This window comes from Rhamphochromis longiceps, linkage group LG5, assembly GCF_057381845.1.
Source record: "Rhamphochromis longiceps isolate RC_006_pf linkage group LG5, R_longiceps_female_GT1.1, whole genome shotgun sequence".
NCBI lineage: Eukaryota > Metazoa > Chordata > Actinopteri > Cichliformes > Cichlidae > Rhamphochromis > Rhamphochromis longiceps.
In genome coordinates this window covers 30,127,578-30,149,905 of record NC_140561.1, presented here as the reverse complement: position 1 = coordinate 30,149,905, position 22,328 = coordinate 30,127,578, and the positions used below count along the sequence as shown (strand labels likewise).

At 37.8% G+C, this 22,328-nt stretch overlaps 1 protein-coding gene across 5 annotated transcripts in view; it reads left to right on the top strand.

Moving 5' to 3' along the window:
• Positions 1–22,328, top strand: part of ptprt (protein tyrosine phosphatase receptor type T) — a 331,722-nt gene that overhangs the window by 35,884 nt on the left and 273,510 nt on the right. For all 5 annotated transcript variants that reach the window (XM_085407122.1, XM_085407121.1, XM_085407120.1 and 2 more), the window contains exon 2: positions 12,357–12,482. In XM_085407122.1, coding sequence (XP_085263248.1) covers positions 12,357–12,482 — 126 coding nt within the window. The remainder of the gene's footprint in view (positions 1–12,356; positions 12,483–22,328) is intronic.

The following is a 22,328-nucleotide window of genomic DNA, read 5'->3' as shown; positions in this document are numbered from 1 at the left end:
AACTGATCAGATTTCAGATTATACCTTAATTCATCAAGAATCCTATATATATTTTGGGTACAAGCCATTTAGCGAATTATAATGAGTAAATAATATTTTAAATTGAATCCTGTATTTTATTAGAAGCCACTGTAGGCAGCTGATAGGCTTTGTCTTCCTGGATTTTGTTAAAATTCTTGCAGCATCAAGATCTTTTTATGGAAGCAAATAAAAAGAGCATTGCAGTAGTCAACTCGAGAAATACAGCATGAATGAGCTTCTGTAGATTTTGCTGGGGCATGTATTCTCTCAGTTAAACTATATTTATGAGATGCCAAAAAAGCTGATTTAGTGATAGGCCTAATGTTGGCAGTGAAACTAAGGTCCAGGATAAAAGAATAATAAGACTACGAGATAAGAGAAACAACTTGCTCGAGGGAAGAAAGGAATGAGGTGAGTTGGCATTAAAAAAAGAGAGGTGTAGGACAGGGGTAAGTGGGGCAGTCGAGAAACCACGAGAATGATGAAACAGTAAGCGAGTGTAGTAGTAAGAAGAAAAATCAAAGAAAATGTGGGCAAAATATAATATAAAAGTAAAAAAAATGACAGGAGAGTAAAAAGAAGAGTAAAAAAAATACATGCAGAGAGAGAAAAGGAAAGTGACAGAGTAGTGAAAGAGTAGCAGAGGAACGCTGAAGTTGACAGGAGAAGAGGAGAGGAAGAAGAGAGGAGGACAGGGAGGGAGTTGGTCCACCCTGTAGTTTTGCCAGGAGGAGGGCTGGACCTGCTACCTCTCCTAATGAGCACCACAGAGAGTGTGTGAGAGAGTCTCCAGAGCTGGATTCAGGAGTGTGTGTTTGTGTGTGCACAGATATCAGTCTTTCTGTTGGCCTGCTTCTTTCTCTGTATGTGTTAGAGATGAGTGTGTGTGTGTGTATGAGGGCTTATCCTCATGGCCCTGTGTTTGTGTGCCCTTGAAAGGGCCAGTTGGAGCCGTACAGTCTCGTTAACTTTAAAGTTTGGGTAAAGGCAAGTGCAGACTTTTAAATGATCAAAACTGCATTAGTACCCATTCTGCATGACAGATTTTGCCCCCACGCTGTTGAACTATTGACATTACTAAAGGCACACAACTAATCGCAGATGGAGGTGCACTGATGACAAGCAGTATGACCGCTGACCCTTGGTCAAATGACTTGTGAACCTCACTCTGAAACCTTGTTATTTAATAAAAAGAAACATCTGAAAGTTACTACTCTGATGCCCCATAAGGATTTCAGGGTATTCACAAACTGCCTACAGCACTCTCATATCTCCTGTCAAAGTGCTGCTTATTGTGATGACTCAGAATCTCTTCCTCTCTGTGGCTCTAAATTCCTCCAAAAACATGACAGAGTGTAAATGAGAGTATTAGGATTAAAATTCCTCTGTGCTGCGAGTGCATGTTTGCGACAAAGACATCGTGCACATGTGTGCACTTTTTTGCTTACAGTGAGTGTCAAAAAGCAGAGGAATACGCGTTTGTGCCTGTGCAACCATGAAAGTGAGTTTAAGAGTGAACAGGGTGGAGGTGGAAGTGGTTTATTAATGCAGCGCTCTGACAGCACTGTAATCCAGAGCAGGATTAGCATGCTAATAGCAACAGGACCACATCAGGAATTTCACAAACTCTACAGTACCCCTGTGGAGGTGTGTGTGACAGAGAGAGGCTTTGGGTTCCAGTGAGAGTGAGTGTGACTATCACTGGGTACCATTGTCTCCTGTATGTGTGTCTTTTCTCCAAATGACTCAACTGTGACTCAGATTGTCTAACAATTTTAAAAGTTTAGAAATTTCTGACAATCTGTTATGTCAATGTCACATGCATGACATAAGTGGCTGAGTAACCCACATATGTCTGCTGACACAAAACCAACTGGATGTTTAACAATAATGATGCACTGCTTTGGTTATGGTGATTCAACCAATTGGAAAGTGGTGGAAAGCTCATCATTACATTTATGACTGTGACTCACAAGGTTGCTAATATCTGGCACAGTCAGATCCTCTTTACACCAAGGTTACTGAGAGGGTTATGAGTCAAGATCAGGTATGTTTCTCATTTATATGGATAAACATTGCTTTTTTTAAGCTCTTTTCTTTGATCTAAAAATACTGTAGGTATTACAGTACTTTATGTAATTCCACACAATTTTGTATCCTAGCAGCAACAAATACATTAAAGTCCCACTGAAGTCCTTTTCAAATCAGTAGTCTAAAGAGAACATTAGACCTGTCACTCCCTGACTAATACCAGATATCCAACTTGTTCTAGGCATGTACCAAAAGGATTTCTTCCTGTCCCTTCCTTTCACAGTAAAAGTCCCTGACATATAGACTGGGACTGCTGTAACATAAAATGCTTTACAAAAGAAATTCACACATATATATGTAAATTCTAGGATTAAAATACAATTTAATCAATTTAAGATTCTTTTTTCTTATTAAAATAGTAAATATTTGTTGGTTCACAACGTCTGACATGTGCAACTAACTAAACAGAAAACTACATTTCTTTTAACAAATGAATTAGCTTGTTCTGTAAACAATTCCTGTGAAGCTGATTTTGTGGTACACAAGTGAGTGTCAATTTTAAAAAAAAATGGAAGGATTGTTGACATTTTTTAAAAAGAAATTTACATTTCATACTCTAACTTTAAGGGGAACCAGCGTTTCCCTTCAGAATAAATGTTGGTCAGATGTCAGAGGTGTGTTGAGGCTTGTGGTTGGTACTACTGCCCAGAATCCCTGTATCTGACAACATTCATGTAAGAAAGTGGATGCAGAGAGAGCTTTGGGTGAGTGTCCTGTACTTGGTTACCTTTAGGAAAAAGGGGTTAAAATAGGTTCTTTCATAATACTAACCCTGCATATTGAAAAAAAAAATCATGCTTATGCTAGTACTTTTAAATTTGATGGCTAGGAGTCCTTTAAAAGTATCAATACATAACTGATTATTGCATCAAGCGGGTGCATCAAAAGAACCATTGAGCATGTCTGTGAAATCGCAGAGGCTTTGACAAAAATAGTCAAACCCTATTCCACACATTTGAGTATTCACAGCACCTATTTTAGCTTGATCTTAAATAGCCTAGACCATTTTTAAACCCAAAACAGAGATACCTTGGTTTTCATTCCATGCCAAAATAAGGTTACCTAGTTTCTACAAACCACCATGGCTCTGTCTCAAATGGGATTAAGAGAATTCAGCTCCTGGGTGACTCAGATGGCCTCCTTTCTAATAAACAGGCCTTGTTAATCTGTTGGGTCAAACCATGTTAAACTGAGAACAGACCTGGCTACTTTGGTTGCCAGTCAAGGGCCAAACAGGGTTAACTCAATTTCCAAGTGTGTATATCCATTTTGTTTGTGCTGTAAACATGTCTCTGTGTGTGTTGTGCTTACTTGACTTGGGTGAGGTTAAAGTGTGTTTTGGGAAGTGGAAGAAAATTACTGCAGCTTCATAAAGAACATAAATCAGACAATTTATGTCTATGTGTGAGACAAATAACTACTTATTTTGGTAACTTCTTGTTATCAGATTTAGATTGCTTGTTTCAAACTGTCGTGAAGTGAATGGGTATGGGTGGACAATGCGGATATGGTTGTGGGTATATAAATGTAGTGAATAAAATCTCCTATATGCTCTGATGCTTCCACTTTGACTTTGGAGTTTCCCTTCTGTCCGGTCAAATTCAATACTGACACACAATACATGCAGACGCTGGCTTTTATGTGAGGGCCTTTTTTCATGTGTCATGTGTCGTGTGTGGTCATAAAGCTTGAAGTGTGTGTCTGTGGTTGTGTGTGATAGCCAGTGAAACAGATTGGTGGCGATGTTGCTTTCTGTGTTCTTTCATGCAGAACTTAAGGTTATGAGGCAGGTCTCTTATTGATTCATGTTGCAGACAATTAAAGTCACTATAGGCCCGTCAGGAAAACACTTCCTTTCTCTTAAGACTTTAACACACACGCACACACATGCACATAGACACTGCAAAGAAAGTATGATTGAAAGCAACAACCGTTGATAATCCTCTCACTTATCTGCTTTTCACTAGTTTGCTAAGTCATCTACTCCAGTGGTCCCCAACCCCCCGGCCTCGGACTGGTACCGGTCCGTGAGTCGTTTGGTACCAGGCCGCGAGAGTTGAGGCTCAGGTGTGAAATGTGTGGTTTTCAGGGTTTTTTATCGGTTTTCAGCATTATTTTGTTATCGTTTTTATCGTTAACTTGGTTTTCCTGGGTCTTTTCACGTGTGTTATGAATAAATCGTCTTTTTTTCGGTACCGGTACTAGTTTTATTTTGCTGTATTTATCCGCGACACCTTAAAGGCCGGTCCGTGAAAATATTGTCGGGCATAAACCGGTCCGTGGCGCAAAAAAGGTTGGGGACCGCTGATCTACTCGTTAACTTCTCTCAGTTACTAAATTTATCATTCATCCCTCGTTGCCTACTTCATCATTCACCATTGTTTTACTCACTCAAACATTTGCTTCCTCACTCATGTCCTCACCCTTTCACCAATTCAATTCCTCCCTCTCACATTTGTGTAATATGATACTTAGTTACTCTGTTGCCTGCTTGCTCATTGGCTCACTTGCCCAGCAGCCATTATGCAACTGATGTGCATGTGAGAACGCATATGTCTGAAAAGTTTGATTGGACAGTTAGCGGTGCTTAGTGTGATGTTTGATTGTCTCAGACTGATTCTCCCAATATCATCCAGAATTAATTTGTGAAAACAGCTTCACACACTCATATGTTTACTCCCTCATTTAATTATTTATGGTTACTCAGTTAACATGCTCATACACGTATTTACTTTCCCCTCAATTATTAACTTGCCTGTTTGTAAGTACCTCATTCATTTCCTGACTCTTTTATGCGTTGCTCATGATCTCGATCATTTGCTGTCATTCACTGAGTCTCCTGCTCCCTCAGAGTGGTTTGAGTATTCAATAATTGGCTTAAGCACCTGGCAAGGTACTGCATCTGTGCTATGCAGAGGTTTCCAGATCCATGTTTAAATGCTATTATTATCTGGCGCCAGTGTCAGGAATATGTAGAACAACCAGTCTGTTGGTTACACTTGTTTGTATTTCTGTTGTTGTCAGTCCTTCAGCTTAGCCGCTGCTCCAGAGGAGACAGAAGGTGGAAAATTCACCACAGCACTGCTTGTGCTCATGTTGTTAGCTCAGCTGTCTGTCTCTTTCCAGTTTAAGCCAATTTCCAACCAGTCAGTATTGTAGCTACAGACACTGACATTGCCGTCAGGTTACACGCTGTCGACTTTTTGGAGGACTGCATCCAAGCGCATCTCCGTAGCTCCTATGTTGGCATTAGTTCTACGTAATGCAGACACTAACAAAAATTTCACTGTTTACCTCTTATTTTTTTTGGTCTTTCACTGAACTCAAGAATGCAAAACATGAAAATACCAAAACAATTACATGAAATTCTTTGCATACACCAGTACCTGTTATCATTTGCATGTTACCAGATCATATCTTTAACACCTGCACTCCATCTGTTTTAGGGCTCTATGCTCGTTTCCTTTTCACTTACATTCTGCTCTCATACAAACACTGGAGATCCCTCCTAAAGACCTTTCAGAATCAACTACAACTTGTGACCTTTGGTCTACCAGTATTTTGGTACAAGTTTCAATTTTTTTCTTCTTTACAAATAAATTGGATTTAGCATAGGTTCACTAGGTTCACTGCTTCTTTCACTGGGCTGACTTTCGAACTCCAAGCTTTTCAATTCACAGAGCTACTGTATATAAACATACCAGTATCCTCCGTGTTTTAAATTACTTGACTCCTTTTTAATAAAGTACTTGTAAAAGTAGCACCCGTGTTTATAGTAAACATCCTTTCTCCCTTACCATTCCCTCGTCTCCAGACAAAACCGTTGATGTGACTCGGGCAAAATCCCAAAACGTTTCACTTTGCAACTTTGGCTTTTTTCTTTAAATCAAGTTTTGGTTGCATGAACAGAATTATTTCACCTCTGCCACCACCAAACACTTTGTCTCACACTCACACTTATAAATTGGAACACACACAGACTTCATATCCATCTGTTCCAGTTGTGTGTTACTCTAACAAATCTCTGCCTCCTTTCTCTTATTATCCAAGCGTATTCGGGTGGTAGTAATGGCATTTAGATATCCAGTGAGTTTGTTTGCCTTGGGGTGTGTGTGTGTCTTTGTGTGTGTGTGAAAGGAGACCATGGGAGCAAATAGCATATAATAGCATATGTTTTAAATGACTTAATGGGAATATTTAAAGCTCCTGGCATGTTAGCTGACAGTGGATTTAATTCAAGCTAACTAAGGGATGGGCGTGCGTGAGTAAAGTACACTCACTTTTATTCAGTGAAAGCCTACACATGCAGAGGCATACACACTCATATATTAAGCCATACCTGTGTTTTTCAGACTTTCCTGTTGGATACTTGTATGCCTGGAAATGTGAACTGAGCTCTAAACACACAAAGTACACCAAACTGGAAATATAGGAAAAATAAAAACCATATTAAATATATGTGTGTACAGTTTATACAGTACGTCCTTTGATTTCTTGTTCCTCGGTTATGTTTATGATTCATTTACAGTTTTTAGCTAGATCAAAACTACATTCAGTTTCTGTAGCCACCTCAGGTTACTGTTGAGATTTTAATTTGCATACAACATCTCCCAGTGATATGGTGTAGAAGTACTGAGAAATGGAAATAATCAAGTTCAGCTTCACATAGTAGTTCATTACTATCCACTTTTGGTTTACTAAATGTTTTGCTCAGCACACAACAACTCACATATGAACACAGAGTAACATGACCTGGGTTTGCTCCAGCACACATACTTGAACATACAGTGATGCTCAGGATCAGTTGATGTTATCTAAGTGAGCAGTAAACAGACTCTTTAGAGTCTGACGCCTCTGGGTGCCCTCCTTTGGTTTGTGGCTTCATGGGTCCTGTCCAACTGCGTTAGCTTTTGCTGACATGAAAGGCTTTAATGGCTGCTATTGGTGCCTCTGGGGAATGAAAATTTCAACATAAGAAAGACAGGGAATTCTGTCTAAATAAGTGTTATCATTAGAAGATATGTTCCTGTGTCCGTAAGTGGATATTTTCAGGGCACCAACTTGCTCTTATGGGGATTTGCTTTGCTATATCCTCATGTTTACGAGCGTTTGTGGATGAAAGCTAGGTTGCTTGCGTAATGACTGTGTGTGTTTGTGTGTGTGTGTGTGTGTGTGTGTGTGTGTGTGCATCTATTATGTTGATATAGAGTTGATTTGATCTATGTAATCTAACCAAAAGGCTAAATGAGCTCAAGCAGAGAAATCACTTCTGCATGCATGTTTCCTCAATAACCTACTTCCTTATAAAACATAAATATTCATTAATATTGTTAAGTGACATTGTATCATTTTACAGCATACTTAGACGACACATATTACATTTGGGTAATTACATGCTATCGTGCACTTGTGTTGATAATACATTTTAAATGAATCAGGCCATATTCACTCTGATAAATTGTGGCCTAAAAATACAATCCCATTAGAAATAGACTGAAACCTTTGGGGAGGAAGTAATGCTGTAGTTCTGTTACCTGGATTCCATCTCTCAATAGGTTCTAAATTTATGAGTTTCCACAATTTGCTTTTACCTTTTGAAATGTGTTCACACTTGTCTCTTTAAACCTCATTTGTGCAAACCTTTAGCACTGTAATAAAGTAATTATCATTTTGATTATTAAGCTTTGGTGAGACTGTTTTGTTGACAGCCAAACAACTTACATCTCAACTGCAGTGACAACAATAAGTCCTTGTAATTTCTCTGTTGCCTATTAATTTGTTGACAATAACTGCCGCTGATGAGTTGTAAAAAATAAAAATAAAAAATTAAAGCTTTCATTGGGATATTGGAGTTGTTAAATGCAAAACTGGAATTACTCAACTGAAAAACAAGTTTGCAAAACAGTTTCCAAATTCTGTTGCCAGAAAATCATAGGTTTTACTGCAAGGAGCTGGAGTTAATCTTCTTTTTTTTTTAAATCTTGGTTAAATATTTTTCGCTGGCTGCCAGCAAGGTATAGCATGCAAATAAATGTGACACCATCCAAAAATGAGAGAACACTTACAAGGGAGGAATTAAGTGGCTAAAGTAAGACTGAGATCATTCTTTGTGGTTAAACCACAGCAGACTGAAAGACAAATGATGCTCTGGCACTGAAGACACCAAACCATCTGCTTAAAGACCAATCAGTCACATCAGCATTTAAAATCAGAAAACTTTGCAATAAAATAGTTTTCTCAGAGTCATTGGCATCGGTAAATTCTGTCACAAGAGGTAGCGATATGCAAAGTTGCAGTTATGAACTTTACGTTACAGTGCTCACCTTTGAGGGACGGTAGACAACATTTTTAAAAGTTGTAATGTTTGCTGGTTCTTTGTTTAGTTATTGTCCAGTTTGTTTGTCTTTATCTGTGCAAAATTTTTCACATCACTCTCCTCGCTGTTTACATTATGTTCAAAGCTGAACAAAGCTGAACTTTTTCTGCAAATTTACTGTCACATTGTGCTCTAGCTTAAAACATCCATCCAGCAGTTAGGAACAATCTCCGGTTTTCTCAGATTTGATGATGATGGGTCACTGTAACTGCTCCATACACAGCCATTGCATGCCCATTTCATAATAATGACATTAATTTAATCTATCAATGGGGAAATTACATTAAAAGTTGGCTATCGTCAGTCCCTGACATCATCATCCATCGGCACAACCCTAGCTACCTGGAAGACTTCGTTGTTTTTCCAAATGCATTTTTTAATTTTTTAATTTTTATTTTTAGGAACAAAATGTCAGTGAAGTAAACAGCACAGCATAGAGAAAGGGAACTATTATGACTCACTAACAAAAATGCATGAGATAAGATATTGAGTAGAGTCTGGGTACAATAAATGATACTGTAATAGCGCTATAATACTGAAAAACCTCTTTGATAGAACAATGACTTTATATCAGCCGCTTTTAAAAGCAGCATGCATCAATACACCAGCATTTACTGGAAACCCACAGGAGGAGTCTTGTGCTTTTACAGATACATTTAGAGAGCTGCAGATTGTTGGGTACATGTAGCTCAGTTTTCAATATGAGCCACCTTTCATGTATAGGCTACACTATTCACGAGAGTGTAAGTGAAACATGAATGCTTTTCCTGTTTCCTGCATTTTATTGTAATTCAGAAAAGTGGTTTATTTAATCGAGATGATGGAAACTGAGTTGTTTTCCATTATGCTATGACATAGAAGTTGACAATTTTAGGGAAACACGTTTGCTGACTAACAGAAAACTACAGAGTGCCAAAGAGCAGAGCAAACCAGTGCTGCCAAATTTAAACAATAAGGGAATCACAAACCCATTTTAAGGGAATTTTGATTAATAATCATATAACAGGCATCACATGGGGTGATTGTTCTCTGTGCATGTGTATCTTTATCTGTGCATGTATGCATAGGCTGCAGTATTATTAATTGATTATATATCCTTATATATCCTATACATTAATGCTAAACTTCATACACAAAGAGATTATGCTTGTTTTGGTGTCACACTAATTCACACGTTACCATATGCACAGACGCAAACAATAATGGCTGATGCATAAAAGCAATGACACATACATGAGCCCATACACGTACCATCCCGCCGCAACACATTCTCACCATCGCATCCACTTTCACACAAGAACACACACACGCCTATGCTTCAGATCACACTCGAGTAGCAGTGTTATGTTTTCATTATGGAAATGCATTTTATGACTGAGAACATGTGATTATGTTTGCGTGCAGAGAGGGGAGGAGTCGTGCTGAATTTCAAAACTAGATCAGGGGCATTGACACACACATACTGAATGTTTGGCTACTGCTGTGAGCCAATTCTCTCTCTCTCTCTCGTGCCCTGATTGTGGTCCTTAAAATTGCAGTTCTGATATTGAATATTGATAGATACCCCACAGCCCCCCTTTGCCTGTTTATCCCTCTGTTCTAATGAGTTCACTTTGATTTCTTTTCATTTCTAATGAGATCACTGAACAACGAGGGGGCGATAAAGGCTAATTATCTCTGTATTGATTAATTTATAACAGTTATTTTCATATCTGTGAGAAAAATAGTGTTTTCCTAGTTTTCACCCTTTGCTGGAGGTTATTTTTTTCAAACGGAATGCAGATGGATGAATTTTTTCCCCATGTTTTTCAAATTCATTTCCCAGTTGATGTAAGGCTTGCTTGAAGAAGCATAATCAAAACCATATCATATATTTTAGACCCTATTCAGAGGGTGTGTATTAAAGATATCAATATATGGATATATGGATATGCAATCTGCTGTGCATTTTAAACCTGTGCATGTTTTATGAGTAAACAATGCTCCAGCTCTCTGTATCCTATATCCTCAATAATGGGATTGTGGAAGTCTCACCTGCCTCATAGCTTGGAACTAGCCTTAATTCTCAACACCAAGTCTGTAGTGACGAGAAAAGGCAGAGCCACAGTCACAAGGTGTGACTCAGCCATTGTTTCTTAGTCTTTTTAAGAAAATGGGCACTTGCTTGACACGTCAGCATTATCCACCGACTGTATGTAAAAGATGGATGTAAGATAAGACAAGATAAAACTTTATTAATCCCTCGGGTGGGTTCCTCTGGGAAATTCGGTTATGTAGCATCCAGGTCTGCAAAATGAAGCCAATGCAAAGCCCTTTAAACCTGAATTATTTGCAATTTATAACAGGTGATGATTTGCGGCAATTCCGTGATGATTTGTAACCAAATCATTAGGTTACAATAAAAAGGTAAGAATGCATAGACATCTAAAGGAGAACAGCCTAGCTCACTTGATCTGTAGCCTCAGTAAACACTGTGCAGATGAGTTTATATTGTAGTTTAAGGTCATTTTTTTAATTTAAAACAGTGCAAGCTTTAGGCCAGGTCTACCTACAACATAAACATGCAGTTTCCTAGTCAGATGTCCCCTTATTTGTCATGTCTGGACCAAAATGCTCACTTCAAAGCTAGCTTCAAGATAAGACTTCACAAGCCAGTGGGCGATGTACAGTTTAAGCTCTCATCACAACAGCTATGCTACAACACTACAGAAGGATTTTGCAGTTAAATGCTGCCAATATTCTACAAAGCATCATAAGCCATCTTGATTTGGCCTTGTTGGAATCTAAAAACATGTTTGATGAAGTTTAAACTGGCATTTATTTCCTCGGTGGATGACTGGGACAAAGAGGCAGACAAAAAAAGTAAGCATTAAATGATTTCGTGAATAAAGCAATGACGTTCTCCAATTTCAAATACTTCAAAACAAATTAAAACGGTTGTGTGTCAAAGCATATGTCTAATTAAGGGACTCTGTTGCAGATGTGTGTGTATGCAGTGCTTGAGGCTAAAAGAGAAGGCTAATGCAGTGGAAAATGTGTCTTAGCTGGGCCATGAAATAATGATGAGACACTGTGACTTAATCATGTTGACACACAGAGCTTTCTCTTCATGTGCCCCTCACTCACTCTCTCACTCTCTCTTGCAAAGGCATCCTCTCTCATAAAGTCTGTTTTCTTTCTTTCTCACTCCCCCTGTTCTCTTCACTTCCCTGATAAACTGTGACAGTGTCTGTCTGCACTGGCACTTTCAATTCACGCTGTTAACTTAATTGGTATTATATTGTTAACAGTACCAAGGGAGCTTATAAAGACCGTATTTGTCGTCGCATAAATAGGGAGAAGTTTCAATTATTAAGAATTTCATTAGATCAGACCCTACTGTTAATTCTGTTTATGGTCACCATTAGCTATTACATGATTGTTTTATAACCTCTTTCTACTCTTCAACTATCTCAGTACGAGTTCCCACAATATGGGATTCAAATTGCATTCATTTTAAAGCCTTCTTTGTTAAAGTAATGCAAAAATAATGATTCATCTCATGCCTTTTTTAGTAAACGGATGTAGTGCTGGATCTTAGTTTTTTGCATTTGTGACAGTAATTGCTTAAGGCTTGCTGCTTCCTACAGTTGAAAGACTTTTAACTTTGGGCAAATTGACTTGCTACAACTATCAGCTGTTACCAACTCAAGGCTAAAACTGTAACAATTATAACAATTAAAGTTTTTTTGTTTAATTTTGGTCATTTTTTTTCTTACACATTACATTTCCATCTTTGACTATCATTTGCAGTTCTGAGGTTCAACCACTGCTTCAGTGAATTCATCGTCATGTATAAATGCATGCATCTTTTTCTATTTCTTTGTAGGTGGCTGTACATTTGAGGAGTCATATAGCAGCTGTGGATACAGTGTTTCTCTGGGAACCAATGGTTTTACCTGGGAACAAGTCAACTCCTGGGAAAAGCCCACCATGGATCCTGCCCTACCTACTGGTAAGATTCTACATATGTCTCTCTGTATTGTAGTTCAAGTTTTTGTATGGTGTCTATAATGAGACCCATTATAATTATTGTCATGGTTATGGTTTTGATTTTTGTATCACAACCAAATTAAATTAAATCAAATCCTTTCTAGTCTTGGTCAGTTGTAGTTAACATTAGGTTGATAAAATCAAACATAAAAATCATGTACAATATTACGTGATTTTATAATAGATAAGGAATGATTACCATTTGCTACATTTTTATAACAGGACCGAAAGCATCATGTATGTAGCAGAAAAAATATACTTTTTCTGGATTATAATTTATTTTCATATTTCTGCATTCATTAGAACAGGAAATGACTCTCTTTTATTTCTGTCTTATTTTGGTAAAGAAACAAAAAAAGTTAGTGTTCCTGTGACGTTTCAGAATTACACTAATGTAGCAATACTTATTTTTGTAAGGAGCCCACTATCAGTCATTTTAAAGGACAGTTTTTCATTTTAAGAATAAATCAATTTCACATATCTCTAACATTAAGTCATTGTTGTATATAGTTAAAAAAAAAAACAACAACAAACAAAAAGATCAATGGTAGATACTTCCAGAATTCTGTAGATGTTGTAGTGGTTTATTACCTGATTAAGTAATTGTTTTTACAGGGATTTGGAGGTCTTGGCTTACCAAGAACTACAGCGTTTAATTGTACAGACATTACTTTTAAAGTTGTAGGATAAACACTTTATTAGTCTCCTATTTGCATATGAATTTGTGGTAATTTTTTTCTCTCTATATCTTCATCTCTCCTTCTGTCCTTCTGAGTTGGCACAGTCAGTAGACATATCGTGACATGACCTCAGCTGGGTCACTTTCTACTTATCAAACGCCAAATGGCAATCAGACTGCATGTCTATCCATCTCGTTCTCTCACACAGTTCTGCCCTTATGCTCTCTTTATCTCGCCCACTGTCTCACTTTCTAACACGCCTGCTTTCCCACATGCTCTTTTTCACACACTCTCTCTTACATTTCTCTGTCTATAACTTGAGTCACCTTCTTCTTGTTGCCAAATTTACTTCTTTGACTGACAAGACTGTTTATCAAAAAATCTATTAGCAATGCAGCATTAAAATTCAAAGCTATTCAAATTATTTTAAATGCCAGTAAGGGCATTATTTTTCTCTTTCAAACCTTAATCCTTAATATGTTAATATCCAAATCAGACTGAAACACATTTTCTGTTCTGGGACTATGTTGTAGAGCTGGAAACTTATGAATCATGGTCTTTTATTGAGAAAATATACAACAGTGACAGAATTTTACTTATATTCACTTTATTCCATGTCACTTTGATGTAGATTCTAATGTTACTGTGGAGAAATAATGCTGTCAGATAGTGAGGATTTGAAATGGAAACCAGGTTTGACAAAGCAGAATATGTTTTTGTGTCCCTGCTAGCCAATAAAAAATAATGACTTACTGTAACAGCGATTAATATTATTACAGGAAAGTACATCCCTCTGTTTTGCTCCTTGCCATTTCCCCTCTGTAATTAATTACTATATAATTATCATATTGTAACCAATGGTCTTATTTCTCTCACCATCATTTATTATCTTGTAGTCATGTCAATTATTGCCCCAATATATCATCATCATGTCTCCCTCCATTAATTCTCTGCCTCTGACATGTCAGTTTGGTGCAATAATAGGTCTGTCAGCCACTGCCTCTGCTCACCACAGTAAGATCTTGTACTGAAGATCTGATACGAGTGAATGGGCATGAAGGCTATGCCAGACATCTGGCTCTTAGTATGTATGTCTTATGTCAGTTATCTGTCTCATCTATCCTTGTGGGTGGTGGTTGTCACTGGTGATATCCATCATGGCCTATAAGCCATCCTCATCATAGACTTATCAGCTGCACACTTTGCCCTGATAGCTACAGATCTGATAAGCCAGGACAAGAACAAATTGTCTGTCAAGCTCTTTGTCTGTGTCTCATTTTTTTTCTCATTTTGTTAAGTCTTTTAATGCTTCTGCCCAGATGACTATAATACAATATCAGTATCTTGCTCTTTCAGGGCAAAGCTATCCCTGTTAAACTACTTTTATTAGTGGTAAATGAGACTTCTTAAACATTGGGTAAATATAAAATAGATGAGGTGTATAAATACATCATGTGTCAGGTCTAAAGATGTGGTTTTCGTCAGCTGCTCATCTGCTGTAGATAGTTTTTTTAGGCCTTACATTTTTGTCCTTTTATTGTCTTTCTATTTGGGTTTCCTAAATTTTCTATGGACACACTTCAAACCATTCCACAATACAAGAAGTTTCTTAGCTAATAGCTCTTAGGGTATTTTATATCTGTGAAGATGTGTTAACATTGGTATTTTTCATAGATTCAACTAAAGAGATGGGGACAGATTATGTGTTTGTGCACCAAGCTGCCACAAACAAAGTCTCAAAAGATACCATTTAAAATCTGTGCTCAGATTTTTGTTATTTTTAGACGTAATGCTGGCTCATCACTTGATTTAGGTGCTTTTTTTATGCTTAAACAATTGGTTTAACAAACAAACTACCAACAAAACATTCCTCTGATAAGGGTCAGGTATGATGACTCAACTAAAAATATGTGAACGAGCAGTCAATGTCCAAAGAAAAAAGCCCTCAGGAAGTCTGAAAACCTATTGCTCAAGATCAATTGAAAAAATAGCAAAATGGAAACAAAATGTAAAAAAATGAGGGGTTGCTCAAAACCTTTGCACATTAATGTTCACACTTTAAAAATATCACTGTTTCCAAGCATTTGTCAAGTGTAGGTCTGTGAAGATCTTTTTTTCTTTACATTTGTTAATCACCTGTGGTTATACTTCAGTTAAACATGGATGGACGATTACTTTATGTTGAAATATCTGTATCATCTTTTAGGATTGTCCTAAAAAAATATCATCAAACTTGACATCATATTGAACTACATCTGTAAGAGTAATATCAGATCTAAAAGCGTGTGAAGGAGATGCTACTAAAACATCTTCACATGAATTTCATCAGTAGGTTATTAGATCAAAGCAGGCTATAGCTGGGATGTTAGTTGCAGGCCCTGATGCAACATAAAACTATTACAGCAACACACTTACATGTTCTGAAGTATTTTTGTAATCTCCATTGAGCAGTGGCAATAGATCTGACTGTGAAAAAAAACATGAAAGGAAAATGGACAATAAAAGTGAAAAAAAAGTCATAAGGATATTACCGCTGTGTTTTATTTAGCCCAGAAAAAAGCTGAAAACTCCACCAACTACAGGGCTGTGTCAAGGCAAGTGCATTCTGTGTGCCGGGTCTCTTTGCAATGAGTCAGTAGTGTCAATAATTTAGTCTGAAATGTTGAAAAAAAAGGTTGGTTTCACTGAGCTAAGATATGAAAAAAGACGTTCTTAAAACTATCAAATGTTTTTAAGAATATTTGAATTAACCTCGAACCGCATTTAACCATTTAAACCTCAAAAATAAGCTTAAATGTTTAAAATATTGTAAACCTACAAATGTGTATCTACTGTACATTCACAAAGGTGAGTGTCTAATGTGTTAGATGTTTTCTGCCAGTTTGGGGACAGCATGTAGCCTGCATGAATGCAGAAGCAAACAGCAAACCCTTGCTTTTGTCTCTTCTCCTCCATTATCAACAAAGTCATACATATAAGTCATATAATCCTCTTTCTCGCCTGACCTCCATAATATTGATGTGACTGATATGGTTGTCATAGAGCATAACCCACACTTGACAGTTTGTAGATATGACAAGATTGGATTGGCACCATCGCTCTCTCCATTTCTCTGTCTCCACCGCCATTTAGACATCTTTGTCATATAGTCCATAACCCTGACAGCTCATAGATCTCGTGGTAAGGCACGATTTGAATCAGCGCTTTAACGTCTTCTTTCATCATCTGTACTGACTTGGTGATGATATAATCCACACCTCTGACAACTTAGAGATGTGACGAGATTAGATGGCATGACTGTTTTTCCATCCCTGATAACATATACAAAGACCCAATGATCTAATCCTGAGAGTTCATGAAGTAAATGGTACAATGTATATGACATGTTTATGTATATCACTACAAAACAAAATCGATCCTACAAATATCAAAAACATACTCAGATTCCAGTCTTTGATTTTTTTCTGTACTTTGCACCTTTTATTTTTGATGACTCTTTAGAAGCATAAAACTCATTCATTTATTTACTATTATGCTATTTAATGTTTATTTGCTTGACTTATTGTTTTATTTAGATGGAAGTTTTGGCCAGTAGACTACACTTTGGAAGTATTAGTTGAGCTCTGGCTAGCATTTTTCATAATAATAATAATAATAATAATACATATAGGATAATAATTTTTTTAAAATGCCATTGCAGCAATTCTTTTTTCATTGTCCAAGTTTTGCAAACCTGCAAATCGCCGAAGGAAAACGTTTTTTTTCTGCTTTTTTTCTGTACCCGCTGCCTAGCTCCCCACTCACACTCATATCTCATACCTCTTATTACCTTCAAACCCTAGGCTCAGCGAGACAAACTTACACAAGCAGCAAACATCAAACATCAAAGCAAGTCAATGTTTTCAGCACCCGTCAACACGGCCACAATCTGAAATGTGAAAAATGATCAGAGGGAGAGCATGAAGGGGGGAGTTAAAGTAAGGAAGTGGAAGAGTAAAGATACGGAGACAGAAAAATACAACAAAAGGTGAGCGATTTTAGATGGTGGGCAGCAATGTATTGATAAATAAAGACAGAGAAAAATTACCACCTTCATTATCAACATATACAAACCTAATAAAAAAAAACATTTAAATTTATTCCTGCGTTATTGTATGTGTGAAGAAACAAAAATACATAAATCCAGATGGCAGCATTTCATTCATATAGATAGTAGGAAAAGTTAAATGTGGCAAAATGACTGAAATAATAAAACTAAAATGGAAATCAAGTGATTTTGGAGAGTGAGGATGGAGTGAATGTGAGGTAACGATTGACAGGAGGCTCAAAAGAACTCCACATAATGATGCAAAAACACACAAAAGAGAGTGATGAGGGCAGACAGGCATCTAGAAAAATATATGACAGTGACAGAAAGTAAAGGAAACCAAAAGAAAAATGACACAAAGAGTTGAGACTTCCTTAATGACTCTTACTCCACTGAGTCTTACTTTACTTACTGACTTATCTGCACGAAAAGGCAAATTGGGGAGCATGGAGAACTTTCAGTAGGTTACCATAAAACCACCTATTGTTTTAATTTGGACCTTTCTGTGCTGTAAAATAGTGTGAAGTAGACTTGACATATTTCTTACTGTCAGACACACAGAAACAAGAGATTTAAGGGGCTGAGGGGTTCAGGTGGAAATGGAAAGAGACTTAATTCTGTCACAGAGGAGGACCATTCAAAGAAGAGTATATCCTTTGCTCTTGTTTTCTCTTTGAGTCTCTGTTCAGCACTTACAGAAACCCTCAGCCAGTGTGTGTGTGTTACACTTTTACAGTTGTCATGCATCTGGTATGTCTCATGTGTTTATGGCTGATATTGTCTCTGAAACCTTTATTTCTTAACTCTGGAAAGAGACAGTGTTCATAATAGCACCCAATTGGCTGTTGTTGTTGTGTTTGTGTGTGCTCTGTGTTTTTGAACCCAGATAACAACAGAAACATGTTCATTAATGATTTCAGCATTGACAGACAATGTCTTTCTAGCCTTTCTGTGAATGAGACAAAGTAGATGAAGATTTAATGAGCCCTGAAGGGAAATTGGGTTGTTGTTGCAGCTGAAATACAGATACGAATATTAAAGCAAGTGCAAGATAATACAGAGGGATTAAAAGAGAACAGAGCATGATTAGCATTATCAGAAAGATAAAAAATCTCTTCAAGACAGGTGTACAGTTAATAAGTATGAAACAGTATGTGGGCTTACTCTACACGGTGTTGAAGGTCCATAGAAAAAAAATAGTATGTCATAATAATATAATGAAGTTGCAACATGGAAAAAACAGGATAGTCACCTGTGAAAATCTGGATAGTTAACTCTAACAGTTACTATTATAGTTTCATATATGCTATATAAATATTGTTAGGGGTGTTGGATACTGGTTGCATGTACAGGAATGTTTGTTGTGCAATTGAACAAGGTTTACCAATGTTTATGGTTGTTTAGCATGGTCTTACAAGACCTATACCACCTGTGATGCGCACCTAACTAACCAGTCATAAACACTTGGAATACACTGGCTAATGGTTAGTTCCTGTTATGTTATAACGCCACGATTTTTCAGTTCTAGTGCAATATGTGTACCTGCACCCAAGAAAATAAAAACCTGTATTGGACAGACTCACACAGTTGCACAGTTCTGAAGGCTAAATAGATGCAGTCAATCATTCCAGCTAGTTAAACCTCTGCTCTGGTTGAAGCACAGCTACCCCGTTAATTATATCACCAAAAATAGTCTGACCAGTTGCTGCAAACAAAGATATGTTGTCCAGACAGCTGCAGCTCGAGGGAGATGTCAGTCAATATATACACGCCCCCACAGTCCTGAGAAGTGGTCTAATCAGGCACAAGTGAAAACACCTGTGTGGGGCAACCCATGCTGCACGACGACTATAAATGACAGCAAGCTGCAAGATTGAAATTGTATTTTCCAACTATATTATAGAGTCAAAAATGGCCAACATTGCCAAAAATCAACTTCATCCACATGCCAGCAAAGTGATCGTAGTCATTTGACGTGAGCTACCCGTTCTATTTTCTGCATGCAAGTGTTTGACTTTCACATAGCCCAGTCTTTACTAAGTCTTTTATGTTTTTGGTTTTACACACTGCTAATTTTCTATCCTTTGGCGCTTTACAGGGTTCCAAAAAGTTTGACAGCCAAATGAAATATGCTGCCTTTTTTATTCCTTCTTGAGGGTTTAGGTGATTTTAACAAAGGCTATCCAGAGTTTTGCTAACAGTGCCAGAGGTTTGTGCGAGTGTTTGAATGGGTGCCTTTTTGCTGGTGTACCCTGTCATTTGCAGTGTTGATGTTTGCAGTGACTGTCAATCCAGGGCCCAAACCGTGTTTCACAAAGCTTACAGCTCTGCCTGTCTTTGCTCTTTCTTTTCTTCTTTCTTTTTTCTTCCTCTATTCCTGGACCTTCTTTCTCTGCAATGCATTCATTCCTCCTGAGGCGTCTTTGTCCTAAATGTGGCTCTCGGTTTCTCTCAATCGTTTTTCTTTTTTTTACAATTTGACAGCTTGACAGAAAAGTATGTTTGAACTGTCTCAAACTGTATTTTGACATCCGTGTGTATTTTAATCCTGCCGTGTCTGTCCTCTTGTCAGCGCTGCCTCTTATTTTGTTCTAAGATCATCTGAAAACAAATGGGTGCTAATCAGAGAGTGCCTCACCACTCAGTAGTGACAAAAACTGAACACGCACACACACAAACACACACACATACACGTATTTAGTTAAAAACTAAAACAAGTACAGTCCACAAACAAAGACACTCACATGGTATAGTGTGCTTGAGTATAGTAATGAGAGCATAAAACTGTGTGTGTGCGTGCACAGGCAGGCAAGGGAGTGTTTTTCAAGTGGCTGCTGATGGGTACAGAGGTTAAATATACCGTGAGCTTTTTTAGCCGCTAGTGGTGATTCGAGGGTCCTTGTTGGAGCCAGCTTGATTGCATTTCTGATTTGTGGGTGGGAAGGAAGAAGCAAAGTAGAGCTGAGAAAAGGACAGATGGCGCAAAAGCGACACAAGCAAACTGACAGACACTGCGCAAAGCCCCCAATTTTTTCTGTTACCTGAGAAAAAGCTGTTGCCACTGTTCATTTGCTTTGAACTTTAGTATAAAGAAGACAAACACCCAACTGGCACCTCTAGAATTACATGGACAGTTAGGTTTAAACAGTTGTTATATAGGTGAACCACTTTGTCCCATGTCATTTTAACTGCTACACAGAATTTTACATCAAACAGACTCTTGTTGTGGAAATAAAAGGGCTGCTAAAGGATTAATTTAAGAATTAATTCAATTCAATTGAATTTTATTTATATAGCGCCAAATCACAACAACAGTCGCCTCAAGGCGCTTTATGTTGTACAGTAGATCGTACAATGATAGATACAGAGAACAACCCAACAATCATATGACCCCCTATGAGCAAGCACTTTGGCGACAGTGGGAAGGAAAAACTCCCTTTTAACAGGAAGAAACCTCCGGCAGAACCAGGCTCAGGGAGGGGCGGGGCCATCTGCTGCGACTGGTTGGGGTGAGAGAAGGAAGACAGGATGAAAGACATGCTGTGGAAGAGAGACAGAGATTAATAACAGATATGATTCAATGCAGAGAGGTCTATTAACACATAGTGAGTGAGAAAGGTGACTGGAAAGGAAAATCTCAATGCATCATGGGAATCCCTGGCAGCCTATGTCTATTGCAGCATAACTAAGGGAGGATTCAGGGTCACCTGGTCCAGCCCTAACTATATGCTTTTGCAAAAAGGAAAGTTTTAAGCCTAATCTTGAAAGTAGAGATAGTGTCTGTCTCCCGAATCCAAACTGGAAGCTGGTTCCACAGAAGAGGGGCCTGAAAACTCAGTTGCCTCCCATTCTACTTTTAAAGACTCTAGGAACAACAAGTAAGCCTGCAGTGTGAGAGCGAAGTGCTCTAATAGGGTGATATGGTACTACAAGGTCATTAAGATAAGATGGGGCCTGATTATTTAAGACCTTGTATGTGAGGAATTATATACAATTATTACAGATGGCAGCAAGTGGGTAGTGTGATTGTGTTACATTATTTTCTAGTGTTATTGATTGTTATTGTTACTAAACAGCTGAATTCCCTTACAGTCATGATTGTTGTACTCGCAACAAGATCAGAAAAGTACTCGTGTGTTACATTCAGATAATGTTTTATTCACTACACAGTCATGGCAGGCCACACATAAATGTCCACACATAAATCTGGATGACAAATGTTCCAATTAGTGACTAACAACAAATTAAAATATTTTATTAAAAAGCAACTGCCCTAAGCAAAGAAAGCTTCAAATCTACATACATAATGTTGCCCACGTACAGCACTTGCTTCTGTGAGTGGAAAATAAATTAGATGAGAAAACAAATCAATATAAAGGAATTTTATTCACCGTTAATTTGATTGCAATGAAGTCTGACCTTGTAAATAATATTATATGTAATGATCTATGGGTTATGCACAGCTAACATATACATACACTTTCCCGGGTCAGAAACACACTCAAACACATCAGGGCAGCAAAACAAGAGGAGAGTGTAGCAGAAGTTTACACTCACAAGGCACTTTGTTAGGTACACCTTTTCCTCAGCTGGTTAGTTAACCAATCACAAGGTATCAACTCAATGCATTTAGCCATGAAGACATGGTCACGTCGACCTGCTGAAGTTCAAACTGAGCCTGAGAATGGGGATGAACGGTTTTTAAAGTAACTTTAAACGTAGCATGGTTGTTGGTGCCCTGTGGACTGGTCTGAGTAGTTCTGAATCTACTAACACTTTCATGCACAACCATCTTTATTTTTGACCATAGCAATGAGTTCACTGTACACCAAAGACTTCCAGAATTAAATTCAGTATGCACTTTGGGAACTGAAGATTTGTATCGAGGATGTTTAGCTTCCTAATGTGCAGCAACTGCTTGACGCTTTCATGTCAACATGGAAACAAATTTCTAGAAACTGGCTGAATTTTTGCCACAAAGAATGAAAGCAATAAGGAAGGCAAATTGGGGCGCAACTGAGTACTAGCAATGTACTTAATA